General features: G+C 33.3%; 1 protein-coding gene across 5 annotated transcripts in view; it reads right to left on the bottom strand.

The window, feature by feature from the left end:
• LOC109046093 (cytohesin-1) overlaps window positions 1–17,020 on the bottom strand; it is a 60,392-nt gene that overhangs the window by 30,943 nt on the left and 12,429 nt on the right. The window contains exon 1 of one of the 5 annotated variants that reach the window (XM_042735857.1): window positions 108–354. The exons of 3 other annotated variants lie outside the window; for them this stretch is intronic. In XM_042735857.1, coding sequence (XP_042591791.1) covers window positions 108–116 — 9 coding nt within the window. In that variant the 5' untranslated portion in view covers window positions 117–354. Of the gene's footprint in view, window positions 1–107; window positions 355–17,020 lie in introns of those variants that run through there. One more of the 5 variants, XM_042735855.1, reaches the window with a different exon arrangement.

The following is a 17,020-nucleotide window of genomic DNA, read 5'->3' as shown; positions in this document are numbered from 1 at the left end:
ATTAACATACAACAGCCCAAATGACAGGAGACAAAAACCAAGCCACAACAATGATATGTAAACACCACTGGCCACTGCAAATAAGAAAAGTTATAAGATCCACTCACCGATTCCATCTTCAGATTTCAGCACCATGATCACAGCGAGCTCATGCGCTGCACTTGTGTTCGGAGCAATTACCTGCTGGCGGTTTAGCAGACCTTACACTTTAACCTGATAACTCACTGTTTTGACCTGCACCGAAAACCACGTCTAAAAAAAACTTGAGATAAAAAGCTTGTTTGAAATAACAGCAGAGGCCGGATGTCACTGTGTGAAACCCTCATGCTCCGCAGACGGGGCGTGTCCTGGCGATGACGAACAACCAATCAGCGTCAAGCTACGATTTTAGGGTGGGTTTTTTTTAAGTGTGCGTGCAGACACACACACACACAACCCTAAACATTTCATGAAAAGCAATCTATAAAAGAAGCTTTAAAATGATAGGAGTCTGAACTTTTAGGGAGTATGGTAGTGTCAATATAACAACACACACGGGGCTTTTTTCTTGATCGTTCTGAGAGCAGTTCTTTCAGGGTGGCAGGCCATTCTGACACTTCTGGGAGGACATTTTTATGCATTGGAAAAAAGAACTGTACAAACTCCGTAAACCACACATATCAAAACAAAATTGAAAGAACTATACCACAAAAGTGTCCACAAAAATATTAAAAACTGTTTTTTATTGCTTGGTTTCAGCTCTGTACTCAGTTTGTGTCTTTAACAAGCAACTAGTAAAACTGTCAAAATTCAATGTGTGCAGTTTCTTTGATGGTGCTTTGTTTTAAACAGTATAGTATAGTATAGTATAGTATAGTATAGTATAAAGTATAAAGAAGTTCTAAATACACCACAATACACCTAAATACATTAAAATTTAGCAGGGATACATTAAATTGATAAAAAGTGACAGTAAAGATATATATTTAAAAATATTTGTTAAAAAAATTAAAAATATATATATATTTAAAGAAAATTCTGTTGTTTTGGACATTTACGTTTAGTCATTTATAAAACAACATAAACCAAACAGTGTCCACAAAAATATTAAAAACTGTTTTACATTTACGTTTAGTCATTTAGAAGACGCTTTTAACCAAAGCGATGGAATATCTTCAATGTGTCTTCAAAATGTTTTCAACAACAGAAATGTTTCTTGAGCAGCAAATCAACATATAAGAATGATTTTTGAAGGAAAATTCAGTTTTGCATCAAAGAATTTAATGACATTTTATCTATTTAAATAGAAACCAATTGTTTTAAATTGTAATACTAATATTTCATAATATGACTCTTACTCTATTGTTAATCAAATAAGTGCAGTCTTGGCAAAAGAGACAACTTTCAAAAACAAAAATCTTATGACCCCAAACTTTTTCCAAGAATATAATCTCCATACAAACTGCATGAACAACAACAAAAAAAATGTATATATTATGCTCTATGAAAAGCTGCATATAAATCTTTGGTCTGATTTCAACGGCAACATAAAATAATCTGAACGATAGAAAGAGAGCAGACGGAAGAGACTCAGGATGTTTGAAGGATGTTCAAGCCTTCCAGCTACTTTTACACACAGAGGATTGTTTTCTCTTTTCGCCCCCGGGAGGATATTGGTCACATCTTAACCGTGACCAATGGCTGATTATCCTCAATACAGGATCATCAAGTACTTCTTGAACAAGCCCTTTGTTTGGGTGTTTACTGACCCTTTAAGACTGCTGAAGAACAAATGTGGAACTAATTTGAGACATTAAAGAGCCAATAAAAATACATCAAAGTGTGAATTTAAGTTGAACATCAGACAATGCACTGCAGCACCTGAAGTTGCGAAATTGATTCATTTTCATGGTCTTACTGAAAAAAGCATGCATCTTTTTCAGTATCTCATATTCATAAATCTAAAGCAACTATGGCCAGTGTCTACAGTATTAGATGCACAAGTTTTGTTTGTATGTGTTACATCAGAGAAGACGGCAAATGCCTGATGCTATTGAGCGCAGCCTGGTGTTTACCAGTAAAATGAATGCTGAGTTATTAACATGTGGGCTGAGAAATCACACAAAGCAGACTAAAAACTATAAATCAAACAGGGAATCTTCCTCAAAGATAATCAGCCAAAAACTTAAAAGTAATTTAGTAATGAAACGCGTTGTGTTTTCATGGGAAAAACACTGACGTTGCAGTCACACTCTTTGTCAGCTGAATATGATAGACATTTCATGATTATTTCCATGTTTAAAAGGGAGTGACTTGCTGACTTAGTACTAAAGAAAAGAAAGCTTGTATGTTAAAGCAAATCTACTAGTGCTATAAGACGGGTTCCTCTTGTCTTCCACCTCACGGACTAAGGCAGATACTGCAGAGATGCCCACCGTGATAAACCCCCCTGTATGCTTTTGCTGTTTTTGAGTTTTAGAAATATGTACCTGACACTTTTTGTGACAAATCAAGACATATTCACAAGCTAGCACTTGAGGAAAAATCTTTCTGTTCTCAACAGTAGCAGACTGCCATAATGACACACTCTTGTGCTTGCTTTTACTTCCCCCAGACACATAATTCAACACATTATTACTTACATGCCAGCCTACTGATGATTAAATGCACCAAGTCTGGGTCATTTTGTTCTGACCATTCTTCAGTGTTCAAATAAAAATGATTAGACTTGTTTGCATGGTGATTTAAAGTTTCAGGATTATTTTTTTTAATTAATTAATGTAATTAAATATTTAAATACATAAAATAAATGAACTAAATATAAACTACAGTTTAAATATTTTGGGATCAGAAAATTAAAAAAATCAATTAAAATATTAATTTAAATAAATGCTGCTCTTTTGCATTCATCAAAGAGCCCTGAATTTATTTTCCTGAATTTTATTTTCAGTTTCCACAAAAAATATTAAGCAGCAAAACAGTTTTCATCATTATGATGATAAAACAAATGTTTCTTGAGCAGCAAATCAGCATATCAGAATCATTTATAAAATATTTTACAACAAAGAATACACCAACAATATTATGAAAAAAAATCATCCCACCATCACAGGAATATTAGAATATATTATAGAAGAAAAAAAGTTATTTTAAAATACAATATTCAAATAAATGTTGGCTTAGTCAAAATTAGAGACTTGTTTAGTGATAGAAAAAAATGTGAGAATTACAGGACTGAAAAATGTCTGGCAATACTGAGATGCTTGGATACTTCTTGTTAACTTTCAGTTGTCATGGCAACGAGTGCTTACTAAGTATCTAATTCTAAGCAAAATAATTTAGATGTGTGGGTAGAATAAAAACAAAACAACCACAAACAACACACACACACACACACACACACACACACAGAAATACAAAGACCATAAAATCCATTGAATAAAACAATATTAAAATAGAAGCAAAATACCCACAAACATTGAATAGAAGTCAAATAAAGTGTTTACAGTTTAAATTTAACCCTGTTTCCATGACATTCACTGGGAACTGAGAAAAAGATGATTTCAAGATTTGAAGCATTTCCTAATATTATGTTTCACAACAAAACACTTCAATGGAATTGCCTTTAAATATTGCCATTACACTTGTGGCAGCACAAGCTTTTCTTATTAAACCTGGGGAACTGTTCATAATTAATAGTTGAGCATTATAATAATGTACCATAATCTGTCACAGTTTCAATATTTATTGATCGTGACACTGAAATGGCCCTTTCCAGCAATGTAGTCTAGCACTAACAGCTTCACAAGATCTGCCTCTTAGCATCCTCTCACCTACCTTTCCACAGCAATAAAGTGTCTCGGAATGTTAATGCACTGTCTCCCTGCAGCGACTCCTGTACTGTCACCTTCATATGCACTGCTGGAGAGACTGTGAGAGGAAGTTGTCAAAAACAAATCACGTCCTCTACTCCTATTGCGCATATACAACACACACACACATGCACTGTTCCACAAAACTGCCACAAACAGTCACATGAGTCACATGATCATAGGGCACAAAAGTCCATTACACTCTCTTTGACCTCAAATGAAGGCAAACCCAACCAGAAAACAAATCAAACGATTATGGTTCTCAAGACGATACAAGATGCAAGACATTGAAATACCTCAGAATTATTATACTTTATATTATCTACCATGCAAGGCTTTTCGAGTCACAAATAAGATTTAAATCTACATTAGACAGAATATTCCCCTAAAATTTGGTCCTAACTACACTAATACAGCTGTGTGAACAAACAGTTTCATCTTGAACCATTTTTTATGATTTGTTAAGGCTTTGCAATCTCCCAGCATGCAATGCAGCATGAATAAATTGTGTTTACTGTTACACGATTATTGCTTTGCTGTTTGTTGACTATGCTTATGTTGTTGTTTTCATTGTTGATAGTTAGTCATCTTTTTACTGCATATGGTGTTTGTTGACTGTCACTATTATTGAGGTCCACGTGCATCAGTATAAGACTACTGCACATTTTATCACTGCATTGCAAGATGTTTTCTTCAGAAGCAAAGACTGCAGAATCCGCGTTGTATTATCTATGTGTGAATGAAAATTTGACAATGTATTGAAAAAAAAACTTTAGCTTCCCAGAATTTATTATCTTAGAGAAAGACATTTTTGCATTTTACTAAATGATGAATTCCAAATTGGCTAAACAAAGACTCATTTAATTTTAACTGAATGCATTATGTTGCCTTATGGTTATTTTATTTTTTTTGCAGCATTTATACAGTGTATAACCATAGACTGTATAAAAACAGTGTATAATGCAATAAGTTAAGCAGTAGCATATTTATTCCACAAGAAGGCGCTGCAATTAAACTTAACATCAATTTATTAGCAAATATCTAATGTGCTTCTTAACCCAAAGAGTAGTATGGCTGTATACAAGACCTAAATAGCACCTGTTGACCACAATTATAAGCACTGAAATAAAAAAATTACACACAGTAAATCTGGTGCTGGATTAGAAAATAATGAACATATTATTGAATCCAGGATTTGATAGGATAATCTCTATCAAGGCTCCATTATCTTTTATTAAAGCTATTTTGGTAGAAAAGAATAGGAGCGAGAAAGTCGGAAGAGAGAAAGAGAGAGCTGTTCATTCACAACCTAATCCAGAATAGAAACTGTAATGTTCTTCCCTCCCTCTCTGCACTGCATGTGCTGGAAAACAGGGCAGGAAAACATACGCAACAAAAATAACACAATAACTGACCCTGAGGTAATATTAGTGCTCGTGCTATGTAATTTTTCAAAGGCCTCACATTTTCAGCAAATTCGGGACATTCTCTTTTTCTCTGTAATTTTCTGTCACCTCATGTACTTTCCTGATCTCTCCTCCTTCATGCCTCACAGAAATGGCACATGGCTTCTACTGAAAGTCACTATAGAAGGAGACGGGTAAAACGCATGAAAACATGTCCAGGTTATATTTCATCCCAAAGTAAGAGAGAAACAATGAAACACAGTAACCTACTAGTTACAATTGTGAAAAATGAATTAGCATGGAATTATTAAAGTATAACGGATAACAGAGGAGAGAGAATAAAAACCATCTTGTGCATAAAAAATACTTTTAAGAATGTGGATGGTGTTTAAACAGTGAGCTTATTTTAATAAAAATAATATTTTAAAAAGAATTCTTTCTTTTAAAGAAAGAGAATACATTCCTGCATAATACATTATGCATATTTAATATAATAATTTGTAATAATATATACTAAATGTTACAATAATCTAATTTTAAGCAAATGTTGCACTTACACTTTTACATTTTTATGAATGTTATAACAATTTTGTTAGTATACATAATATAACAGTTTTTTTATATATAACTATTTGACCCTATTGTGACCCTATTTTAATACTTAAAAGTAGAAGCATTCCTAAACTTTTTTTTATGTTCAATTCAAACATAATTTTGAATGCCTCCCATTGAGTTGAGTCGATGTTGTTGTGTGGCCTGGTTCAGTCAGACCAACATACCAATATTTTGATTGTGCCACAGTGTTCATACATTTTGGGGAAATCATGGATTCTTCAAAGTTGTTTCTGGATTATGGAACAGGAGAAAAAATTACAAAGAAAACCCACGCTTTTAAAATTCAGGTCTTGTATAAATGATAGCAAAAATGACTAGAAAAAACTCAGAAGAGACATGGGAGAGTTCAGTACAACAGGTGCACTGACAAGATGAAAAGTGTAGACGTTTTGATGCATATATAAAAAGTTAAAATGTGTTTGTTGTTTGATCTGTGTACATGAGCAAAATAAATGCTGCCTTTGAGGAGAAAGTATGTGTTATCTGAACTCTGATGTATAACCCCTGCTCTCTGAAACTGCAGGTAACACATCTTCTGAGCAGAAGACCAGGCGAGAGAAATGAAATGAGGTGAGACTCCTCAGGGAGAAGCAGTGCCTTTACTTGATGCTGCTTTACCCAGCAGACACAGCTAAAATACAGACAAGACTCCTCTGATTCACTATGCTGATTCTGTATTCCGATTGTGTGTGTGTGTGTGTGTGTGTGTGTGTGTGTGTGTGTGTGTGTGTGTGTGTGTGTGTGTGTGTGTGTGTGTGTGCAGCAGAAGCCAGTTCCAGCACACAGAGTCTTCTGTTTAACGCAAAGCAGATGTGAGACTTAATCACAATCCTTAGTGAGACAGTCTGAATACATTTAAATATAATTTCCACCTTATAACTTTAACACTAAACTCACCCTGGCTAATTCTGAAGTCCCGTAACTTAATGCCAAACAGATCTCAGTGCTGTGAATGCATTACAGAAAATATGAAACTGCAAGGAAACAATTATCCTTATGTATATATTAATGGACAGCAATCTGCAAAAATTAAATACAATAGACCAATATTATCAACCAAAGCAGGACTGAAACACTATTGAATAGCCCTTGAACGTTAACCAGTTATAAAAATTGATTGATCACAGCGTTCTAGTAATTAGAAAATACATATAGTAATAGATAAGACATAAAAATATTTACATTATTGAATAACGTTTATAATTATTCTAGTCTGTCTATTAATAACAGGGACTTTTTTTAAATGATTCTTTAAGCCGGTTATAAAGTTTCGCCAGTAGGTGGCGACAAATGACTGTCTTTACGAATGAGTCAATGAATCCTTCATTGAAGCGCTTCATTCATGATTCATTCAGGAACAAAACAAGTGAGTCAGTGAATCACTAAAAACAAACTTTGACCTTCAAAATGAACTCCAATACTACTCAACCCAACAGAATCACTAAATTCACCAATTATTTTTTAATTAAACCATTTAAAGAGAGACAAATTCTCTAAATACATATTAAGTAACCATGATTTAGAAATAGAGAGAGGAAGACATAGACACATGGACAGAGCAAGAGCAGAGGATCTGTAGACACTGTGATCTACAGCTAATAGAGGACGAGAAACACCTTCTGCTGATTTGTCCTAAATATCACAATGTGAGGGAAACCGTTCCCCCCAGATTTATAGCATTGATTCCATCATTTACTGAACATAGTCATACTGAGAAAATGCCCTTCAAACTTGGAAAAGATGACAACACAGCTGCACTTAGCTGCAAAATAGTATTCAAAAACTCACAATGTAATTCGAAAAACATTAAAAACCCAAAACAAACTAACATTACAAATCAAAACTGAACAATTAACTATATCTATCTATATATCTATCTATCTATTTAATATATCTATCTATCTATCTATCTATCTATCTATCTATCTATCTATCTATCTATATATACATATATGTATCTATATATACATATATATATATATATATATATACAGAACAGGTCAAAAGTTTGGAAACATTACTATTTTTAATGTTTTTGAAAGAAGTTTCTTCTGCTCATCAAGCCTGCATTTATTTGATCAAAAATACAGAAAAAAAAATAATATTGTGAAATATTATTACAATTTAAAATAATTATTTTTTAAATGTATTATACTTTAAATTATCATTTATTTCTGTGATGCAAAGCTGAATTTTTTAGGATCATTATCACATGATCCTTTAGAAATCATTCTAATATGCTGATTCACTATCAAAGTTGGAAACAGTTCTGCTGCTTAATATTTTTTCAAAACATGTGATACTTTTTTTAGGATACTTTGATGAATAAAAAAAAAAAAAAAAAAAAGAAGCTATGTTTTTAAAATATAAATATTTTGTAATAACAATATACACTACTGGTCAGTAATTTGGGGTCAGTAATTTTTTTTTTTTCTTTCTTTTTTTAAATAAAATCAATACTTTTATTCAGCAAGGATGTGTTAAATTGATAAAAAATGATAGTAAAGAAAATATATTATTAGAATATATATTATTAGAATTTTTTTTTATTTTGAATAAATGCAGTTCTTTTTAACCTTTTATTCATCAAATATATTAGACAGCAGAACTGTTTCCAACACTCATAATAAATCAGAATATTAGAATGATTTCTAAATGATCATGTGATAGACTGGATGTTACATGTGACACTGAAGGCTGGAGTAATGATGCTGAAAATTCAGCTTTGCATCACAGGAATAAATTTTTTTTTTTTAAGTATATTCAAATAGAAAACTATTATTTTAAGTTGTAATAATATTTCACAATATTACTGTTTTTTCTGTATTTTTGATCAAATAAATGCAGGCTTGATGAGCAGAAGAGACTTCTTTCAAAAACATTAAAAATAGTAATGTTTCCAAAACTTTTGACCTGTACTGTGTGTGTGTATATATATATATATATATATATATATATATATATATATATATATATTCTAGATAATATAAAAAAACAACATTATATATATATATATATATATATATTAAAAAGAAACAATAGAAAAAAACAACATAGATAATAAATCTAGATAATATATCTTTTTTTGTTGTGTGTGTGTGTGTGTGTGTGTGTGTGTGTGTGTGTGTGTGTGTGTGTTGCACTCATGCATATATAACAACATTATATAACATATTTATGAGACATTTCTTTTTAACATCCATTAAGCTGCATCCTTTCTCAGACTGCTGCTTTTAAATTACTAAGCACCAGGTTCGAGAAAATAACTTAAGCATTTATCTTTTAAAGGCTGTATTTAAATGCCAAATGAGATAGCCGTCAGAGTATCTTATTAAAGCTGCACAGCATTCAACACTTTTGAGGTCAGTTCACATATCTGCAGCTCAAAGCATCAAGATGCCATACTCATAAAATCAGATCTGCCCTTCATTGCAGGTGTTACTACACACAAAGTTTTGCGAAGGCTGTGGTTATAGAAAAAAGGTCATTCCATCCACTATGTAGGGGTCAGGACATATTCATAAACCTTTGACTGCCTACACACTGTACTCTGATTAACAAAGAGGATCTGTGTGTATGATACAGTAGTGGATTTTAAAACTCATTCACACAGTACTATTTCAATAATGTTTGCATTAGCATGTCACCAAAGTAATGGTGTTTTACTTTAAAAAGCATAAAAATACATATTTTACAGTTAGAGTCAACTATTTTATAAAAAAAAACAACAGTATAAAAAGTCACAATGAAACAGAAGTAGTGACAGATCTTCTTTTGTATTGTGATGTACATCAGAATAAAACAGAAGACTGGAAAACAAAAAATGTAGGGTGGGACTTGGTTCAATCCACTTGTTGTTGATTGGATGTAAAAAAAAAAAAAAGAAAAAAAGAAAGAAAAAAAGAAAAAAAGGTGGAGTTTAAATGGACTAAATGATTGGAGAAATCTGATATACATCACCAGAGAGAATCTGTAATTTCACCAGGAGATCTATAGTAGGTTAGACAATTTTAACAAAAATTACAAGGTGAAAACAAATGTTTCTGATTTTTGATCAATAACGTGTTTAGAAAACAGAAATTTTCATTTCAGGCTGACTTTAAGAATGAAAGTAATGTAATTTCTCTTGCTTCATCTTCTGTTTTGGATGGGTTTTGACTTGGCTTGTTGAAATGCATTACAGGATTGCATTCTCAGAGAAGAATATGCAACTTGAAATGCAACCTAAATGCTACTAAAGAAGATATCATCATGCCTATAACGCCTTTAACACTGCCTTCATTGGCAGCTGACTAGGTTTTGGAACAGCAGGATTTTTCCTACACTCTGAAAGCTAAGGTTAAAGTTTGAAACCGTTCGTAAACATTTCTCTACCTAACTAACTACCATCAAGAATAGATTACAGGGCTGAAAGGATTGGTATATATTTTAAGAATGAATTAGCAGTGTTGTCGCCAAGTGGTTTGAGTTCAAGGCATTTGAAGGCCAGGAGACAGACCAAAATAAACAGTTATCATACCATCTCACTACTACTCACTCTCTCTCACTCTCTCTCTCTGCATGTCTCTCTGAATCCCTCATTCCTTCTCTCACTTGTATTTCCCAGAACACACTGTGCTGTGTAAAAGACACTTATTATGAACCCACACCTGTTCCAAAGCCGTCAGAAAAAGAGAAAAACAGTGAACATTCTTATCTCTGTATATAATGGATTTTTTAATGGCTGACAACAATGTGTATATTTAGAGAAGAGAGGCAGATAGATGATATCAGATACATGAAATAATACAACTTAATGATAGCAAATGAGACAAACACACAAATGCTAAAATTAAATCCATCCGTCTACCCAAACTTGTCTTTAACTTTAACGTTAACTTCATAAAAAGATCTCTCACTCTTAACCAATTAAACACTATCATTCTGCGACACAAAACAACTGAGAACAAACTTAATCAATATCTAAGCTGTCCGTATGTGTGGAGTCTAGTGATGACTGAGGTCAGTGCGGACATTTGCATCACAAGGGCATGGTGGGCTGTTCTGTTTTCAGTACAGAATTAAACGTCAGAGCAAACACAGCAGCTGCATGATTAAATAAGAAACCTGTTGAAATAGCCCTCTCAAAGACGGCAGCTGAATTATGCTAATGCTCTCCATGTCATGGTAAAAGATTCAGAGCACAAACCATTTCTATGGACACAGTAAAGGAAATAACAGAAGAATACATTTTGCTGAACAAATAGAGCCATGCTGAGTGTGCCAAGAGTATGAAACTAAAGGAAGAGAAAGTTATATTGTATAAAATTTTATTATTCAAATTTAAAATATCCCTTTTTAAATATACTGTTCAAAAGTTCAAAGTTCAAAAGACAACATTCATTTGAAATAGAAATCTTCTGATATGTCTTATAAATGTTTTTAATGTCACTTTTGATCAAAGTGACATTTTCTTCAGATGTTCCAATTATGAGTCATTACAGTTTGAGATGACATTTAATAAAAAAGAAAGACGAGGGTTTTTAAACAAAACTACATGAGAGCAAAATCAAGAGCAAAGCCACAAAAATTTAATATAACGACAGTGATAAACTAGATGCACGTATACAGATCAACAGAAGTGGGCAGGTTAAATTAACATTAACCTGCCCAACTGTGAAGAACTGAGATTCTTGTGATACTATGCCAATAAATCCACCTGATCCTCTGTGGTAGTCTGTGACAGGATGATCTCCCACATCTAATAAAACAGTTATTCTGAAAAGTTTGTGTCAGGGTTTTGCTACATTTATACCGTATATACATGTGAGATACTGTATTCTTCCTCATTTCAAACATATTGTAGAACATGGCTCATGGCAGTGCTCGGGATGCTGATGGCCTGTTCCAATAAAGTCCACATCTGGAGCAGAGCAGAGCAAAGCGTCAGACAGTAGCAAGAAAGCCCAGAGGCTGTCTCTGTGTTTATGATGTCATTACTCAATGCCTTGGCAGCTGCAGCTCCAGAACCCAACTAGATCACATATTAAAATGCACCATGGTCCTATGGCCTTTATAGCAGGGGTGCTCCATAGGGTCAAAGAGAGACCTGGCTTAAATGAATAATTCCCCCAAAAATGAAAATGATGTCATTATTTACTCGCCAATGAAATAATATCCTGGCCGCTCTTTTGAAGTCTTTTAAAAACTATGATTCTTTTGCTTATTGAAATGGAAGAAAATCTATGATTCTTTTGCTTATTGAAATGGAAGATTATTTGATTATTAAATAAAATACATTTCAGTCCATTCCTCACAGAAAGCTATTGTATAACTTAATGAAAGTCATAAGGGATAGCACTGACATGATGGTGAGTGAATAATGATCTACTTTTTATTTTTAGCTGAACTACTCCTTTAAGACTCTGACAGAGAAGGAAATTTTTATTAGATGAAATTGCCTTGTGTACGTTTATACTGTTCACCGCTCATCCCGGATGGAAATCAGAGATGATGAGGTTTGAGAATGAGGGACAGATTTTAGGGACAGGAGTTAGATATTAACTTGTCAAGAAGATGCAATAAAGGAGAGAGCCCAAGAATAGTAGATTTTGTGGCTGGTCATCTTCTTTGGAAAGGCAGAGTTCAGTAAGAGGCTCCAGAGGACTAGTAAGAAAATGAAATTTAAGGATTTATAGATAGAAGCTCGGTTCCAAAACCTCTTAACACAAAATCCTGTTCCAAAATGTGTCCCTTAAAAGATACCTTTTCACACAAGTATCGCATGTACAGTTCATATGTAGAATGTTTTTCATTGAGTTCAAAAAGTTCCTAAATATACTTAAATATTTGTGCCATTCCTAACATGACGACTATATATTGAAATCAAGTATTAAGTTGATGAATCACCCAAGAGCTACAAATACAAACTGCTATTTGTATGAATTCCTGAAAAGTGTTGAAAATCACTCAACTTAAGTCCAATTCCAGTCTGCTGTCATATAAAGCAGCTGCTTGTGTAGGCTGTAGGCAGCGAGGCAACTCATTAGGTTTTGGAAAAGAGCTAGAAAGAGAGATGAGATTTGAGATTTAAATAAGATTTGTTTTGACCTTCACTGTTTATCATCACAGACGGTGACTCCCTCAGAAGAACTGGTGGGCCACCACACCGGCATCATGGGAGATCCATGAGTGGGCAGCACTGACTTGCCTCCAGCATGATAATATGGGCTCACAGTCCAAAAATGAGTCACTTCACTCATATCACACCTCTCTCCTCTCACACACTCATTCTCGTCTTCATAACCCCTTTACGCTATAGTAACTTTCTCTCTTCTTTCTGTTGTTCTCAAGCATACATATTCTCAATCCAACTTTCTAGAGCTATCTAACAGAGATGCACCTGGAAGATTATTTCAAGAGGTCATTTCATACTTTTTTTCATCTTTTTAGTGTTTGTCACACAATTTCAGTCACATAATCAAACAGCTTTTCCATCACCATTCTTCATGACCAAAGGCATTTTTATCAGTGGCAGCTACAATAAGTTTAACACCCAAAACATCAAATAATTGAACTCTGTCCTGTGTGAGTGTTTTTATTAGTTTTAGTTTTTATAAATATGCATGAATAGGATGCATTAGGCAAACTAGCAGGTCAAATTTGGTTCAAGTGTAGCGGCTTGTTATGAGGCTCATTCTGAGAGCAGCTGCCCTCTGTGTGTGTTTAAGCTAAAGATTAAGTGTTTAATTTTTGTGAGGTTAAAATACTTTTTACTATCTCAGCTTAATATGCAGTGATAACTATAAGTAAGCTATGTTTAGGTTTATTCACCCAAGTGATTTGATTTGATTTGATTTATTGATCTAATATTATATTATATGATACACAGCAATGTAGGAGCGGTTTGATGTCACACATTGTTGCATTACATAATGCGCACAATGTATAATGCAACGTAAGTAACGTATTCTCAGGTTGCAGCTTTCTATGACCAAGAACCTCATGTGTACGCGTATACAGGAGGAGACTGTCTGATAGCTAAAGAAACTTTATCTGAAAATGCATAAAGGATTCAGTGAATTTTTTGACCATGATTCCTGGTTTGGAAAAGATTCATGACTAATGGAATTAAAATAGAATTGCATGATTAATCAAAATAAAAATGAAATTGTGATATGGTTTAGCACATTTATACTGTCTGTGGTTTTCCAACAATATAAAAGTTGGATGGTTTAATGTGTGAAAATTAAGAAATTAAGACTGCAAAATTAATACTGCAATATCCAGTTACAATGTAAAATAAAATTATATTATTTTTCTTTCCTTCTAGATTATATATTTTTTTTCAGTAATATTTATTTAGTAATAATAATCATAATTTTAATTAATTTAATTTTATTTTATTTTATTTTAAAACCATATTACAAATGGCAAAATTCTGGCCAAATTACGCAGCCCTACAAACTAGCACAGCAAACCTGAAAAAAAAAAAGTATCACATTTTTCATTTAAATTTTTATAAAAAAAAAAAAAAAAAAAAAAAAAAAAAAAACACCACTAGATTTTTCCCACAAATCTCGCAGTACGGATATATTTTGACTTAGAAAAAGTATTTTTGTTGGTGTGCAGGAAATCAGCTCTTCTAAAGCATACTTCATTAAGAAACTAAAATTGTACAGCACAAACATACAAACATTAAATCTCTAAGCCTCTTTAAAACTCCTTAATTAGCCACATATGAATTTGGAGGTGGTGATAAAACACTACTCATTCAGAGAACGGTTGATTAACTTACTGACTCATCATGATTAGAATTTGAAATGAGTGAGTCGCCCGTGACGTCTGAATCACAGTGTGCGAATAAAAGTATATGAGAGATGAAACTCTCATTATTACACAATCTACTTCCTCCTCTCTGAACAGTGGTTCACAAAATCCCTCTCTATTCTCGCATTCCCACGTTCAAACTTCCTGACCCATTTCTTTTGATTATGCCTTCTTACAATCCTTGTTTCTGACTTGGAGTGAACTTTAAGTGAAGGTACACTCACTTAAAGTTTTTTGCACAGCCTGATTTCTCAGTACACACACAGATAGACTCTCACACCAGCACTTTTATAGTAAAAAGCTTTCGGTCCATTTAATGGGCCTCTCAATTGCACCTTGCTCCTGTGGAAGAAAAAAATACAGATGTGTTCCAAGAATCGGTCACTGTAGTTGAAATCAACTAACACATTCCCAAATATAATAATCATCCAACACACAATATTGTTTTTTAACTAATGATAAAACACAATAGTAGTTGAAATCTGTGAAGCTATTTGTTAAGATAATGATCAGCCAAGAGAGAAATGTCTAATGAAATAGGTCCTTCTATTGTAATTACTTATTCATTATGTCTGCTTCACTGTATAATCTTATATCTGTATACTACTTCCATATGGATATTACTCTGACACTCCTCTCTGAGCAGTTAACAGAATGTTTCATGGAAAACACACACTTTTTGTACATACACTTTATGAATTCTAAAAGGCTACATAAATAAAATCGGATTGAACTGAATATGACAGTCTGTGCTGAACAGGAGAGCAGCTTGACACAGATATTTGTCTTTTTGATTCTCAAGTGTCATTATGGGAACAGTCCGTAATATACTCAAAGTAAATGACTTCCCTTTTCACTGGATTGAAAAACACTGGAGTTTGCCAAACTCTGGAGAAATGAAAGAGCATGCAAAAGGATGCACTGAATTTTCTGTCCATTTTTTAAGAAAAAAAGTTATTTGGCAATGACAAATGACTTGCTAAAATGGAATTACATGCATATATTTTATAAAGAAAAAGAAGTCACGGTTTCTGTATGACAGACTCTTAATTCTTGTGCCTTACCCAAATGAATCAAATACATTCTTTCAAATGTATAACAAAGAAACTAGGGCATAGCTTCAGTGAATATATTTTATATTTAGCACAGTTCAATATGCAATATATAAGAAGTTAGCATTGAGTAATTCACATTTTATGTAAAATATTGTAAATATTGCGCTACCAAGCAAATACAGCTTGGTAAAGCAAATAACAACCAATGTATATGAACAGCACAAAGAAACAATATTTTGTTCCTGAATGAATCAGTGTTTTGGAATGATTTGGTGGAGTGAATGATTCATTGGCTCAATTAAAAAACACTTGCATAACTATGTAATTTGCAGAAATTCACTGAAAAATCCAAACCACTAATACACAGACTGAAAGACTGTCTGGATCATGCAAACACAGACAAGCGGACTGATACAAACAGTGAAAAATCTCAATGCTCAAATCACTTTTGGAACATTACTGCAGTTAAATTATAGTTTAAGTGTAAATAGTAAAATAAATACCTTACCAGTGATGATCAGTTGATATTATTCTGATGAGCATGACATAAAATCAGGAAAAGTGTCTTTGTAGTGTCCAACATTTGCTATGTTGTGTGTATGTGTCTGTGTATGGGTGGAGGTACTAACACAATCCAGACAGTGTGATGTAAACTCCCCCAGGGGTGAAGAATGACCAGGTCAAAATTAAAGAAATTATTCTACGAACAGAATAGCATAAGAATAGAAATCTATTATCTGTCATTACATCTCTAATTATAGCTAATGCATTGTTCATTCACCGCATTATTACTGGGGTACATTTAACAATATAAGAACACATATAATATAGTGCACTGATTTATGGTCAATTTCCATCTATCAAATCCAAAAAATAGTGATATTGATGGGGAAGGCCCAAGTTACTTTACTGAATATGTAAACACAAAAACTACTTCATACATTCTATAACTGTAATGTTTTGTTTGTATTTTTATTTCTGGGGCTTCAACTACAGGACAATCAAAATACATATTGTAGGCCAAACTAAAACCTACAACCCACTATGCCCAGCCTGATCTCACTGCAATTTGTACATACTTGTATTTTACAAGGTGGCAAATTCGTAGGAATTCGTACGAAGGACCACACCTAACCCCGCCCCTATACTTATCAGTCAAAGAGAAAATGGTACAAAATCATACGAGTGAGGTCGTAAGAATTCATATGAATTAGCCACCTTGTAAAATATGTACAAATTGGCCATGAGATAGAGTTGACTATGCCATGCCTCTGCCAACAGTAAA

The sequence above is a fragment of the Cyprinus carpio genome, chromosome B12, assembly GCF_018340385.1.
Source record: "Cyprinus carpio isolate SPL01 chromosome B12, ASM1834038v1, whole genome shotgun sequence".
NCBI classification, from domain to species: Eukaryota; Metazoa; Chordata; class Actinopteri; order Cypriniformes; family Cyprinidae; genus Cyprinus; species Cyprinus carpio.
This window is presented reverse-complemented; position numbering and strand designations above follow the sequence as displayed.